The sequence below is a fragment of the Copidosoma floridanum genome, unplaced genomic scaffold (genome assembly GCF_036245765.1).
Source record: "Copidosoma floridanum isolate Cflo_tuat_1 unplaced genomic scaffold, Cflo_Japanese_pri ptg000012l, whole genome shotgun sequence".
NCBI lineage: Eukaryota > Metazoa > Arthropoda > Insecta > Hymenoptera > Encyrtidae > Copidosoma > Copidosoma floridanum.
This window is the reverse complement of record NW_028321889.1, coordinates 7,596,485-7,612,649: the sequence shown is the minus strand read 5'-3', so window position 1 is coordinate 7,612,649 and position 16,165 is coordinate 7,596,485. Positions and strand designations below refer to the sequence as shown.

At 42.6% G+C, this 16,165-nt stretch overlaps 1 protein-coding gene across 1 annotated transcript in view; it reads right to left on the bottom strand.

Annotated features, from left to right (window-relative positions):
- The window catches only part of by (focal adhesion protein tensin), a 143,296-nt gene that overhangs the window by 37,466 nt on the left and 89,665 nt on the right, over positions 1–16,165 (bottom strand). Inside the window, exons 4-5 of the mRNA XM_089590500.1 lie at positions 12,300–12,458; positions 6,504–6,662 (exon numbers count right to left, since the gene is read on the bottom strand). Coding sequence (XP_089446626.1) covers positions 6,504–6,662; positions 12,300–12,458 — 318 coding nt within the window. The remainder of the gene's footprint in view (positions 1–6,503; positions 6,663–12,299; positions 12,459–16,165) is intronic.

Sequence of the window (16,165 nt, the reverse complement as noted above, 5' to 3'; positions counted from 1 at the left end):
TCAAGTGAAATGAAAATAATAGCTCAATAGTCGCGGAATCGAGAAAAACACTTGACTTTGTTTTTATTCGCAATAAAAAAAAAAAAACGTGTCATTAAATTATTATAGGTACTCTTAGTCGGAAGGAAAAAAATTGCAGAACCAACACGGTGATAATAGATCTTTGTAGGGTGAAAAAAAAAGTTCCCGCATGTATAATATTATTCAAGTGCTCGATTAGATGAATCAAAACGAGTTTTTCAACTGCGATTTGATCAGAAAAAATTATTTATCCTTCGCAAGGTTCAGTTTTACTACCAGGTGCTATAATGACGTACGCACGTGCATACACGGACATAAAAACAAGTCATGGTCATCTCGATCCAGCCAAAAGGAAAAAAAAAAAGGGGGCAAACAGTAGCTGTAACGTGCCTGCATTATGTTGATTAACAGGAACAGGGGTATTCATAGGAAAAACGAGGCTAATTTTAACGATCGCATGCAGCATCCCCAAGTCTTACTGTTTATAGCTGAAAAATTCAACTTACACGTGACAAAGAGCTGGAATATCTCCATCGATCTGTTTTCAAAGGGGCCCTATAGCAGGTATGTAGTATTATCTCAACGCGATGATCACAGCAGATCACGCGTGTATAGGGAGAAGAGAAAAAAGACCGTCAAGCAAGAGACGATTGTTGCACCTACAGTGGGGGCACATCGTTACGTTACATTGTACGCGGCAAGGACGTTCTGAAGAGCGTCGACGAAAAAAGAAAAAAAAAAATTTACGACGGTGGCATAATCTTATCGTTATTAAACGGAAATGACGCGATCGCTTGGGTGTAACGATTAACAGTATACAAGATGCAACCTCCCGCACGGCATAAGCGACCGTCTCACCCCCTTGTAGTCTATAATATAATATAAGGTGCAGGTATGCCGGTACACACATATATATATATATATATATATATATATATATATATACGTGTGTAAGGAATTATGCGGCCTTGGTTGGGCCACTTATATAATTATACATGACTGGCGCTCAATTTATCGCGAGTAGGTACGAAATTTCACACGGTTGTTTTTGTGAAGTGTACTGTAGTAACCACGACTCGATGGTAAGTTTATCCATTCGTTATTTTTTTTTACTTATTTTTCGGTGGGTGCGAGATGAATTTTTTAAAATATTTGTGTTAATACCCAAACGAAGTATACTGCTATGTTGCATAGAGCCAGCAGGTACATAAGTGTAAATATGTAAGTTAATTTGTGATGTAATTTTGCTCTCCGGAGGGACGCAAACAAAGTGCTTCATCGATTGAGCGATTAGCGCAGAGGAGCGGATAATGAGGCTGCGTAGATAAGCTATTTGGTATACATGGCGCTGGGCGTACAGGTTGTATATAGTATCAGGTACTCAAGGATATTACACTGTGAAAATTAGGTATTTTTCGTTTTTGTGGCAATGTTGTTTCTCTGCATGCATGACTATTATTAATTCACAAAAAATTTCAGACCATGACAATTCATTTAAAATAGCATTGGACCGCGTTTGTATGAGCAATTTAGCGTTTGTTGTCAACGTTTTCGTCAACATCTCAAATAACAGGCAGTAAATTTTACCGTTTCGGGGCTCAATCATTTCGAAATCGCACAAACTTTCAGACGCCAGTTTTTTTGTGTCACTTTTCATCAAGATTGGTTTTTTATACAGCTATTCTCTGATAATGATACAAATTTCGCTATGTCTGCTTTTTTGCATGAGAGTCCGTGCCGATAAATCAATTTTCGATGCATTACTGTACAAAAAACCAGACGGACGAAAAGGTAAAAAAAAACAATTCCAGAATATGTCCCTGACATGTTTAGATATACCGAGGCAATATACATATTCCAGTTTGTAATCAAGTCGTACTAGTCAAAGAGACAATCCTCATTGAGTGATAAAAAGATGGAGAGATGAAAATAATAAAGTGACGACAAAAGCAAGGTAATGGTCGGAAATTCGGTAGCAGTCGATAAAAGTGTGATACACGAGTCACCAAAGTGAGCCCTGAATGACCAAACGCATATGCTACGCGTCTCTCGAGTTTCACTCTCGGGAGCATTAATTAATATAACTATGTACTCGCTGCAAAATTCGTAAGTGTATATAACTGGAAACAAACGGTATCCTCTTTCTCCTCTCGCGTGTGGCATGACATGTAGGGCGCGCGCATGGGTACATACATATATGCAGAGTGTGCATACTAAGCGAAAAGATCAAGTGTCCCCCAGAAGAAAAAGCATGCCGCCACGTGTGCAAAAAGGATAAACAGAGTAGGTACGTGTATGGGTTATTTGTCTATACCACCGTATATTATATAAAGAGGAGATCGAACGTGCTCCTTGAAAAGGTAAAGCGTTGAGGATCGGTGGATTCCCGCGTCAAATTTCCTTCTCCCTTCTCTCGTGATATCGGTATTAGCGACACGAATGTGTGAAAAAAAAAAAAAAAAAGAGAGAGAGAGAGTGTATGCGCGAGGAGTATATTATAACGGTACATCACGTTGTGCTGATGTAGTCCCTCTCGCTCTCTTTATATCTCCCTGTCATGTAGCTTATTGGATGGGAATTTTATCGCGAGGTGGACCGATTTTACGACACTCGAGCTTCAAGTCTATGGGAAAGAGCATTAAATTTTATACCTCAGGTACATATTATATATACATGGGATGGAAAACAAGGAAAAACTGATTCCAATTCGTAATTTTTCTCAACAGATGCGAATTTTACCGCGTGACAAAAGATATCGTTTAGGTGAGCAAAAGATAGAGAAAGGAGCCCACATGAAGTCGTGTCGCGTTAACACGTTCATTTCTCACCCGCGCGACTATACCATCACCAATGGACTTTCGATTCGTCCAGGCGGCCCGTCACGCGAGGCGCACGTGATGACAGCTAATGGGTATTGGCCGCTCCCGCTCTCGAAAACTAGCGCACAGGAAGCACATTCGACGCAGCTCTGATTGCACTCGATGCGCGGAATATTCACTCCTGGTGTCCTCGGGGATCGAGACAAAGAGGGAGAGGACGGATGACAGGGCGAATAGATGAGGTGGTGCCTGTTGTACGGAGGAAGAGGCTTCGAAGCGAGATATTACGGATCGAAATGAATGATCGAAAGTGTCAGAAAGGGAGGATATAACAGTAGTCTCTAATAGGGAAAATAGACGGGTGATGAGGGACACAATTTTTTTTTTTTTTTTTTTTTCAATGTATAATTTTGTTAAATTAACCAATTACATGGATTTGCACGTTCGCGAGTACTTTCGTTTTCATTATAAATAAATCGTCCAATCATTCATGTCATATACAAGCGATGTGTTATGTTGACTGTGTATATAAAAAGTAAACGATTATCTTTTTCTTTAGATAAAGTCGAATGTAGAGCACAAGGTGTGTCTTGCAGATCCTTAAATGGTATAGCCATCACGTGGCTTTACTTTATTGTTTCTTTAGGGGTTATTTCTCAACGTTTTTCTTTTATTCGCCGTAATTGGTGTTTGCTTCTCCAAGACTGCTCAAAAAATGTATTGGACAAGTTTTTGTTGTTGTTGTTAATAAAACATATATGAATAGCAAAAAATGTGTTGGAATTTTCATTTGAAAATATTTTTCCGGGCAACTTCGGTAACAAAGCAGGTAATGTTCATTGATCGAAATGATAAACAGTTAAAGTAACCTACTCTACATTGCTGACACTATTATTTGGCACAGATGGTAACATTTTATTGTTTTAAAAGTTTTTCCGCTCACACGTAGATAACATTACACCGAGTAAGGAGGTAAGGAAATTGTGTGGTTGGACAAATAACGAGAAAGCCTCACTTGGAAAACTGACACCGTTGCTCCTGCAATACTTTTTTTGCACAGCAGATAATATACACGTTATACGCTTGCTCGTGTAGCAAGTTCATGATGTTGAGCGCGTTATCTTCTCAAAACCAGCTACCACGAATAAATATACATATTGACTGGTTTTTATCTTTTCACAGTTTCAGTTGAAAATTTGCTCATTTTCGCAACAATATAGGTTAATAAATAAATAAACCTATACTCGCAGATAAGGGTGTGTGCCAGCTCGTAGGAGTCCGAGATTGCGCCTGTTTTTTACTCCACCTGTTATACTTATCTATGTTAAACGAGTAGGTGTACTTATATATACCTGAAAGGGACAGTGGTGACCGACTGTACTGAAGCCCCACGCGATATAAAGGTTTTTTTTTTTTTTTACTTCTAATGTTATTCTCCTCTCAACGGTAATCGTAGTGCAATAGGATAAGCTCAAGCAGCAAAGGTGTCCATACATTTGGAAAAAAAATGTGAGTCTCCTACGTAACTAAAATATCAATGAGCACGCGAAGAAAGCTCGAAATCGTTTTTTAAAAGAAATACGTATTGTACACAATCGTAATTCGAGGCGTCTGACACTTGATGCGCGATTGTGAAGTTATATATACGTGTGGGTATCGTAATGCATTGATACATCACCGTATTACAGTCTCCCCTCATTTCCGTTCACGAGCATAGGTATATCATGACACGTGAGGATATATATTCCTGTTACACTGGGCATGGCCAACAGTGGCAACAGTCCGTACACTTGTTTGCTAACCTTTACTTATAGCTGCGACTTGAGTAATTTATCTAAAATACAGAATTCGTTCAAGCTATTGATTGATAATGCTGTATGGGGTGTAAACCATGTGACTGTCGATTGAGTCCATTGTAACAAAAAAGGATATTTCTTTTTTTTCGTTAAAGTATCTTTGAATAAACGAAGCTACGATGATAGCATAAAATTTATGTCATTCTTAAGTAAAGATATTTTTCTGTGTCGACTGATATTGATGAATTTTTTGTACATATTAATAAATTTTGAAAAAATAACATATTATGAAACAAGTCAAGTACTTTGAGTCATTTAGATTTACATTCAAAAATGGTCCATACAGCATAATTCGTTGAAGTATTGTCTGACGATTTGACTGCTCAGCTCTTTAAAACACTGATTAAAATAATATTAGTAAAAAAAAAGTATAAAAATTTCCGCCTTGAGTTAATTTTAAAACGATAAAACCACCTTACTATCTCGATTCATCACTATTCAAGCGGATGAAAGAGTTATTGTAAAAAGTCGCCGTATCCGTCAAGGTACAGCCATACACGTAATATAGTCTACGCAAAATCAATCATACCGCTTTGACACAGTCGATGAAGGAAAAAAAAAGAAAAATTTGCAAACTCGCCATTCGGCATCGTGCAAAAGCCGATGAAGTTAATGTCCCGTGAATATGAAACATCTCAATTAAGAGAGAATCGACTCCTGGAAGCGGCTCACCCCCTGTGCCGATAAAAAAGCGACTCCCAGCGTTTACGAAAATTTGTCGGAACAAACGAGCAAACGAAGTAGAAACACGAAGAAAAGAAGAAAAAAAATTTGGGCTCTCCGTATAGCCCAGGCGTCGCGAACCTCCGCGCGGAGGCGATAAAAATGCAAACGAGAATAGCCAGTGACGCAAGAGCGGAGGGCAGCTGGTGTTCCACGGAGTCGCCGGGGGAGAAGTTTGATGTTTACACGCCGCGCGGCTGTTTGGATTCGCGAGCAGCGAGGGCGCACCTTTTGTGAGCCCTTCTATATACCCACACACTCCAAACAAGTTATTTCCACCATAACCCAGAAAATCGAGGCGTGCAGCATAGTGTTCGGTGTTATTAATAAACCAGGCTTCCTCGGCTCAACGGAGCTCTTTTCGTGCCACTGCACTGTAGAATGGAAAATTCTGGAGCGCGTATACACACGCTCGCGTTGTTACGCCGCCAACCGATTGCCGGCAACCTCCCCAACGAGATAACGATAGCAAAGAAGTTATTACGTCGCCGTACATCTTTGCACGCTGCCGCAATTAGTACTCGTACTCGCTGAGTGTATATTTATTATTATGCACACCAGCACAGTGGCGAGCGTACAATAACACATTACCCCCCCCCCCCTCTCTTTTTTTTCACATTAAAATTATCGGTACGCCGACTCACTTGGATTTTTTCTAAGCCCGTTCCTCCTTTGATCTATAGCGGTGCCGATTTATGCTTCTCTTCGATCCGCCTTTCAGATTAGATCGCGGCACCATTTTTCCTCCCCGCCCTCGTATATATAATATATCCCCGATAAGAATTGTCAACACCGCACCAAACAATAATATGTACACACTGCACCGACGTAACAATAAGCGTAGACTTTTTTTTATTCGATACGTATATACGCATACAAACAAAAGTTTAACCGGTCGTTTATTGTTAAAACACACAGCGAATATAACTCAATGATGATCATGACGCATGATAGTTGCGTGTGCAGAACGTAATACCTATATATAAATGTATACAAAGCAAATGAAAACCAAACCGAGAGATTTTGTATAATCATTCGCAACGTTGCACCCATCGATGTGATGGCCAATATAGCCCTGACTCACCGTGGGTCCCGTAAGATAGCGATCCCCGATGCCGGTTGCCAGTGGAGCGTCGCTCGGATGGACGTAGGCATCGTTCCTCGGCCTCACCCTGGCCAACCCCCAGCGGCCACCGCCAGCCTCGTGCATAAATGAGATCGATGAAATGTCCCTCGACGCGGACTAAGGGGAAAGCAAAAGCACACGCTCACTGGGTTGTGATGGCCGTCATCCTCGTGGCACAAGCAACTGGCAAGAAAACGCGAGCACCAAGAGCCGCGGTCGCTCCAACTATAGCGGGAGCATCGGGAGATGCGGTGGTGGTGTGTTGCGAGTACGGGTCGCGACGGCGAACTCGGCGCGCTCTTTCGAACTGACGCGCTATATAATACGTGTAAGCTGTAAGTACCTACTGTGTGTATAATATATATAAATATATACGTGTATACGGAGATGTGTCTCGCGCATCGCAGGTCGGAGGAGCCGCTGTGTAGGGATCCACGCATGCGCCCCCACTATCTTCTTCTCTCCTTTCCACTGCTCCCTTTGACTACAAGTAACAGCCTTTTTTTTTTCCACCACTTCCTCTCTCGCGTACACTTATCTTCTTCCTCCTCCTCCTGTTTCGCTCATCATGACGGGCGTCTTTGCTTTGACACCGATGATCCACCGCTGCGTATATAGGTACAGCTAATCTGCCGGGGGGTGATGATACGATGCAGCCAAGTTTTCCACGTTGGAAGAATAGTTGTAGCTGTATACGCGTGAGCTCTTTTTACGAGCTTTACCAATGAACCGCTCTTAGAGCACACTTTGGGGGACGTAACTGTGAATTTAATGATAATTTATAGCAAAAATCAATGTTTCATGCAGAGCTCTGTAGGGGGTAGGTGGGCGGTAGCTGCAAACTACCAAAATTCTTCATTGTCGCCTGGTAATTAAGCTCTCGTGTCCCTCGAAAGGCGAGTGTATAGGCGCTCGTAACTGAGCTTACAAGCACTAGCTTAAGCTTCATTGTTACTTCCAGGTTGTTGTACCCTACGTGTCGAGGTTGTTTATACACACTGATGATACTGCGAAAATTAATTATCAAGTCAAGTAGATGGGTATGGTATATGCAACAGGCAATGGTAAGTATCATTGGATCACAAGATTTATCATACGACAATTCCTTATATGATTACCGAGTACGTATACACGGTGGTTTTGACGAGGGTGAAACTGAGCTCGATAGCTGTAAGGTGTATGCTTTCTTTGATGAAATTTAATTACTCCGGACAGAGGCGAGACGAATCGAAAGTCGTGCAACTGTGGCAGTCTGACGTCAAGACTGTGAGTCTCTTTTCGATCGTCGTAAATAACGTAATGATATTAAACAACGTATAGCAACAACACACCTACTCCTCCAAAGTCTGAGAGTAGCGTTTAATTTCGCCCGCCCTCCGTGTGTCGGATTAAACGACATCCGGTACACCCAGAGAGAGAGAGAGAGCCTAATAACACGCATAAGTATATATAGGTAGGTGCAGTATGAGGCTCGATTTCTCTTGGATTTCATGTCCCGGTGTTTATCAAAACGCAGCTATAGCGTAAATTTCACTTAGCCGAGAGGCTGTTTGCGCGGAAAAACGTTTTATATAGCCGGGGTCCCCGAAGGACCGACGCCGAGAGAGATGCTAATCTAACGCGCCGCTCACGGAGTCTGCCGAGGGAGGGAGGGAGGTGGTCTAAATATACATGGAAATGCAGACGGTGCCACTTTAATTTTTACCCCCTTCTTCTCTTCCGGCGCTTTCTTTCTTCATTTTCCCTCTCCGGTGCCGGTGCGCGCTGTGCACCGTTGGGGGACGAAAATAACACGCGCGTGCCCGGCACGTGCGTCTATACGTGCCCCCCCCCCTCCCAACTCGATAAAATCCCTTTTCGGAGGGTTGTGCCTATACACCGGCTGCGAAGAAAGTGCCTTATATTTTTTATGGCTTTTCGAGGGCCCTTTGCTTTTCAAGCTCATCTGGTTTCAGCGGGTACCTTTGCAGACCACACAGTCGCGTGTGGTTTGGCCCCGAGTGAGGAATTTCAAGAAACTCTGTCGCCCCTTTCTTTTTACACGATTTCCATACCGGAGTCGTGATTTCTCTCTACTTTTATGATTGTTACTGCTGCTGCCGAGCACCTATGGCCGAGGATCAATAATTATTTCTGATGGGCGTCGGGAGAACGTGTTAAAAGGTTCTTGTCTCCGGCAAAGTGGGCTCTGTTGACGCTGAAGCTGTTAATCAAATCAACGCGGTAGTTTCGGGACCCCGACGTCTCGAACGAGAGAAAAAAAAAAAAAAAAACACCCAAAGGCTCTGTTCGAGCGTGTTTTACGATCACGACGAGCTACAATTTTTTGTCGTACATTTTTTCACCCAATAAAACAAAGAGTGACTTTTCAGCTTTACTATCACGCTGTTGTAACTTTTTTTTTTTTCTTTAAAAATTACACCACCTCATACGAAAGAGGGGGGCAAACAATCGGGGGTGACGTGACGGCAGAGCCCACCACGGAGATCCCCCGACCGATCTCCAGCTCCGCGGTGTACAACAAACACACATACGTGCGGTGTACAGAGTGCAGCCGTCGCGGGGCCCCGCTAATATGATTTCTCTCGAAAAACAATTTCCAGCCGCTCGTTGGGGAAGAAAAAGCGTGGGAAAGCCACGGCGGAGCGTCAAAATGGGCCTCGCGACAAATGTCGATCGGGGGACAAGGAGAGGAAAAAGAGGCCCTTCTCCTCCTCGTTATTACGTTACCGCGAGCGGCGCGATATTCGTCTTTTCTCCTGTGCCGTAAGAAAAAACTCGCTCCTATGCTTTTTATGTGGGTACGCGGTGGGCGTTCCCTGGCTTTACCCTCGTGTTCAGTCGCACACGAGGATCGAGACGCGGGTTTTTGAAAAAAGCTTGCACCTACGGCGAGACAAGTTTTTTGCATCTACGCCTATGGATTATTCCTGAAAATTTCGAGAATCCACAGAGAAAAAGAATCTTTTTTCCAATGGTTTTTTCTTTTTCCTCATGTGAAAACGTTATTTATCGGGTTTGTTGTGTAACACACGCTACTCTGTTGGTGAATTTGCGAATTTTTCCAGATAAAAAATCCGACATTTGGTTGGTGTGTACCTATCGTGAGATCCACGACTCGACAATAGGCCGGCGATGATCGATGCCCGATGGATTTCCATTTGGAATGAGCTCACCCTCGAGAGCAAATACACTCGCGCGCACTCGAGACGTGTGTATACACGCGGGTGCGACCACTATGTGACGTTGGTACGCCCGACTGAACACGTGAGTAAATATAGCTCATCTATACGTAGGGTTGGAGTTTAGTGGTACATGTAACGGAGTAGCTGCCTGGTTGTGCTGTCGTCATTGTTGACTGCACTGCTAGGGCTGCTGTTACGAAACGATTTGCGAATTGAAACTATTGTTCCAATAATATATATTTATTTCCACGAATGCAATTGCTCGACCAGCGAAAGGGAGTATCTCCTCCTTCTTCGCAGCTAGTCATTTGTGAAAAGAGAGTATAAGGTGTGTTTGTTTCTCCCTCCAGTTGAGTTCGCTGTCGATCCATCTTGATGAAATTTACGATTTTTGGAGAAACTTGCCGAGAATCTGATACATGGATGTACTGTTTTTTTTTTTTTTTTTTTTTTTGACGATTGGATTCAGTTACTGCTATGGCCGTATTGTAATGGATGAATATTGATTTATTGATAGGTTGGTTGCTCAACGATTTATTTATGCAGTATAGGTAACTTTTACAGCCACGCGATAAAAAAAGGTTTCTCTCGAATTTTGTCCATAAAAATTGTCAGAACCTGAATGCCATTGTTCTATGAACAGGAATCGTCACATATTGGACGAATTCGAAGCAACAAAATCAAAGTGTGCAGCGGTGCAAAAATTAAACATGCGCACACCCCGGTCGATTCATCGAAATTACGATTTATATGCCTATACACGATGAAAAACTGCGCGAGGTCATCCTATGCACGTTTGCGCGGGAAACGCGTGGCTGCTGACGTCGGCACGAGCTCGTTTTTCTCTCGCTTCATTTCCAAGCATCGCTTCGACACTCGCGTGACCACTATCTACACAATATAATCCAACTCTCATCCCCAATATATATATATACATACCCATACTTACGGAGAACCGTGGCGAGACTCGTCACATATTCCCGCGCAGGCAGCTAATTCGCCAGCAGCAGTGCAATTAAATTCGGTGTTTTTTTTATGATTTTTACGACGAGCCACCGTGATCGTTGACAATTAAACGCTGAGCGCCTCGATCGGATCTCGAGATGGCTCATTACAGCCCCGAGCTCAAATAGGAGCCCCGTTGTCGAGAGGGCTACAGCTTAAAGGGGAGTGCACGAGGCCCCCTGACCCACATATGAAAATGGGCGAAGGCCACGCTGTGTATACGAGGGAGGGCTTGTGCAAACTACCCTCCACCACCACCACCCGACTGTACCGGGAGACGCTTTCCCCCCGCTAAAATGACGCCGGTGTTAAATTAAAGGCTCCCCGCGTGCACGGGGGCGATCGATCCCTCGACGCGACTTTTCGCGCAATTGGTAAGCCCTCGCGTGTGTGCTCCGAGTGCCCGGGAAAGTGGAACACAGGCGCGCGTTACGTAAACCGACGGCACGTGGGATGCCTGTGCATATGGCTATTGAATTTCGTGCATGCAACAACTATGTTTATTAGATTTTTCTTTCCTTTTTTTTTTTTTTTTTTTTGTTTGTCTGTGTAGTGAGGACGTGGCCTGCTCCGATATCCGATACGTTAGGGAGAGTTTGCCCGTCACTACGTGGACGTCGGGATAATGAAGGACCACGAGAAAAGTACGGGTTGTCTAAACATACAACTCATCCCAAACTTATTGAGCGCAAGGTGTGTGCGAGACGCGACTGACTCACCGAGTAAGTTATTATCCGCGTGTACAATCGTTTGGCTAAGAACTTTTTTTTTTGTCTCTCGTGTTCTGCTGCTGCTACCACGTACGAAAAGCCAGAGGATTTGTAATGTTATACAAATCGCTTTTGAGTACACCGAATGGCTAAATCGTCAAGTGGGTCGATAAAAACGCGACCGATATTATTTATCGCGCATTTACATTCGAATGTATACGATTTGCTCGAGCGAGCCGGCTACAAACACATGCAAATCAATTTTCACATTTGAATAACCAAATAAGCGCGCGGTTATTGCGTAATGTCGTATAAATATCATTTCACGGGATATACAACATGTACGCGCGATATACTTATACCTATTTATCATTTTCATAAATTATGTTTCGCAACGATTATTTATTGTTGGCTAAGATGGAATATGGGGAAGAAAAAAAGCATCTCATTTAAAAGCCCTACTTTTCTTCAATTTACGTACACATGTATGCCGATCGAAACAGATTCCTACCGATTTCATTGAGGTACGAGAAACAGTTGGCTGCATTTTGTTGGTGGGTATCGAAAAAAAGAGAAAAAAAATTAACGATTCGCTCGAGGAGGCAAAACGATGGCTAAATCTCGAGTCTTTGCTAGTAAGTCACAAGGTAGTATGTATTGTGCACGGCAAAAGGAGCGCCGTAACGAGCCGAGCTGTAATACAGCTGCGGTCTGCCGTGCATTGTAAGTCCATTGAAAAATTATCTCATCTCGCGGGGCATGAAAGGACCTATTTGAAAACGGGGGAGCCGAACAAAGATAACATTCCGAGGCACAATACTTGTAGTAATAGAGGAGGGCAACGGGAAACTCACCACGCTAGAGTTGTAGGAAGTGGCTTTCGTCGGCGAGTCCGTCGCGTCGCCTGCACCGCTGTTGGTGACGCTGCCATTGCCGACCGTCGGGAAGGCCCGCGCCGGATCTGCCTGCCATTGTTTGTAGATCTGTTGCGAAGTGTCCCGATACCTCGAGTCCTGCAACAACAACAAAAAAAAACCAACGTTACAGGTGTGCCTCAAATCACCCTCTCTTCGTTTCCAACAAGCCTTTCCAGTTTGTACATTATGTATAGTACCAAGTAAAAAAAAAGTGCTTCCAGTGAGGCTTGCATACATTGCAAATTACTCAAGAGATTTAGATAAGTATGGGTAGGCGTGAGACGATGAGTATATAACTTGGTACACAGACGAGCAGAGCCAGCTCCGTTAATCGAGCAAGGAAAAATAAGAAAAAGCGTGTAGCGTGCAATCATTCAATGATGCATGATTCGCCCCTAAACGGTAATCGCGCGCACTCAATGACGGACTCGAGTCCCTTTCTCGAGGGATCGAGGATCCGCTTTTCTCAGACCGCGGGCGCCCAATTTGCATCCCAATGGTTTATACTTACAGCTGCAGCCCAACACTCGCGCGGACACCGCTAAGGGCCATATAATATATGTTTATGTGTGTAGAAGTACTTACGAGGTATGTGTATACGTTTATTAGGCTTATGCATGGAGTTTAGCTGGCTAATTTTGAAAAAAAAAAAAGAAAAAAAAATTAGAGGGGGGGATTTGTGCGCGCGGCTAATGGCAGCGATCTGGCTTACGCAAGGGGCAACCAACGTGCACCACCACCACCGGGACAATTAGTTAGGTATACCTTCGTATACGTGTATATGTGTATATATATGTGCAACCTGTAGCCTTTTCGCATGCATCTCAAAGTAAGATAAGTAGCCTGCCGGCGAACTTCATAATTTCACCGTGATTTAAGTGTACTTAAATCGTGGTTGCCGCGAACCAAAGTGCCAAGCTCTTTCTCCCTCCCCCCCTTCCACCCTTTGCTCGGTGAAAGATGAAAGGAGGCCGCTGTCGATTTTTTTTAGAGTTCTCCTTACTATTTGTTTTGCGAACCTGCTCGGCTGGCTAAGGATATTTAGCTAAGCTTAGGCGTACCGAGGGGTCTTTTTGGGGATCGCGTTGGATATAATAAGGGCTTGGGCTGCGAGATGGGGACCCTGTACAAAAAGTGAGAAGAACAATTAATCAGGGGTACGCGTCTATAAAATTTTCAAGTGCTGTGGGTGTCGCAGCCACTACTGGCACGATGCGAATGAGCTTTCCAGAGTTTTTATAATCAAAATTTGGAAAAATCGGTTCTACGAAAGTTTCCAGCAGTTACTTTAAACGTTCGTGACGCAAGTAAGTTTGCATCCACAACTTTATTTCACTCAACCCTTGCAATGTGTATTTACATCGGAGTTGTCGATCGTGACGATGAGCGTATACCATGTGTATACATTACCAGTGTTAGATATATTTACGTAATATGCGCTTGGAATTTCATCACGGCTATAAAACTAAGTGGTTTATTGCAGGTAATGTTTTATACAGGGGTGACTCATTTATCGCAAGACATAAATATAATTTTAGAAAATTTACACACCTGCAGAGCTTATGACGTGTAAATCATGTAAATTTTTATTTTTTATCGTTTGCAATCATTTTTTTTTTTTTTTTTTTTTTTATTTACTCATTTATCTTGACAATTGAGATTTCGTCTCGATCATCTGCAAGGGACTTTTTACGCGTGCCGTAGCTCCTATACACTCTCTCGTGCTTTTTGGCAGGGAACCCCGATATTTACCCTCTTCCAAGTCCTAAGCACCCCCACCGTCCCTTCCTTCGTTATCTCGATGTTTTGCCTATAAATTATTCTCTGACTGAATACATTTGCACGAACATTTTTTGTTAGACAAGAATCGTTAGCTGAGATGTCTAAGATTGAAAAACACCTTTTCATATTTTTTGCGATTATCTCTAAAAATCGATAAAACATCCAAATGATTGATAAACATAAAAAACTACGATGAAAGTGTTCGTTATACCAGTTAAGTTCAATTTATGTCGAGTATTGGATATCAGCTGATAATTACACAAGCACTCGTCTACGTCGACGAATTCGCTCTGCTTGACTATGCGCTATAGCGTCAATTGGTTGGAGGTATAAATATTTGATCGGTAAATGCTGATTTGAATAACTTTGGAATTACTCGATATGAGCGATGAATTATCAATTGGAGAAAAAAAAAAAATTGTCAAAACCAAGAAACAGAATGATGAAAGTAGATACTCATTCGTGTATTGTAACACTTTTGAAGTATATATAGTTTTAATTGGTCTATAAATACCTGTAAAACTGTAGGTAACGAGTTTTGAAAATAGAAAACAATTATGATAATTTAAAAAATTTTTCTAGAAAGTTTCCCAAACAAATACCTCAACCCGAGTACCTAGCGCCTCTACCAAAACGAGCCAGTAACGAATACAATATAGTACATATTATATACACAATATCCACGCGACGTGTGGATGCGAGAGCGACGAGAGATGACTTTTAAAAACTCGAGATAAATATTGATGAGTCATTTTTACGTGAAACCCAATAATATGCCGAGTCAAGATCCACAATATTTTTTTTTTCCCCCTTTTATTGCCGTGGATAATTGGAAGGAACGAAAATGAATGCTCCTCGTTTATTAAAAAGACTATACCCACTTTGTGCGCCTAATTGATGGATTATTCCACGAATGGAAATAAATGTACGTTTCCACATGCGTTAAGCGCCTTCGAGTTATTTGTCACGGGCCAACAAAAATTGGCCCCTCGAGTCAATGAATAACCCACAGGTAGCAAAGACGGATCGAACAATGAAACCGCGTCGGGCGGCCTACCTCGCTAAAGAGATCATCCAGTTGTCTCTTCGAGATGTTCGCCGTCATGCCGACGACATTCCTCCATAAGCCCGCGGACTACCTCGTTCTTTCGGACCACGGGGGAGGAGGAGGCACCGGCTCCTTCCTTTCCTTTTTTCTTTTCCTTCCTGTATATGGACTGTGTTTGCCTTTCTCTGGAAACTCGTTGCCACACACTGGCTTTAGGGTTCGTTGTTTTTTCAGGCAGATGAGCACTGGGTAAATACTCTTTGTCGATGACGCCGCTCCGGTCGCTGTGCCACAACTATAAGCTCATCCGATGAGCACTTGATCACTCGCATACGGCATATATGTATATGTACGACAGTTTGTTCGTTCGTAGGTGTACTATGTTGTTCTTCGGGAGCTGCTGTAAAAGTGGGCAGACTCTGTAAAGCTGTTTTTTCATTGGTTACCGATTTTTATCCCAGCGGCAGCACCAAATGGATCTCGCGTTTAACGAGCTTGCGTAAAAAAATTAAAATTTTCGGTGGTGCACTGCTTATTTTGCGTTTGGATCACGTGAGAATATATTATCCCGTGAAGGCGCGTTTTCGATGCATTGGTGCAAAATGATTTATGTTGGTAGATGATGGCTATCTAAAAATTATCGATGGAAAAAAAAAACATAAACGTTGGTGTTTAATATAATAATACGCGGTACAAGTTCGAGCTAAATCAGCGATAAGATATAGGTTCGCGGCGGAAATGAAATAGTTATCTGTATCATAAATCTGTCGGACCTACTTGAAAGAAACTACCGACAGTCGTGATCGGGAATAATAAAAACAAATTCGCGTCGATTATCGATGGGAGGGAGTCGTTTGAAAAAAAAAACAAATAAAGTAAAAATTACTACAAAGAGAAACCCTCGGGAAAATCTTATCAACTTATCCTCTCCGAGTCAGGTTATGGAAACGGCGTATCGAATCGTCAAGCTTGT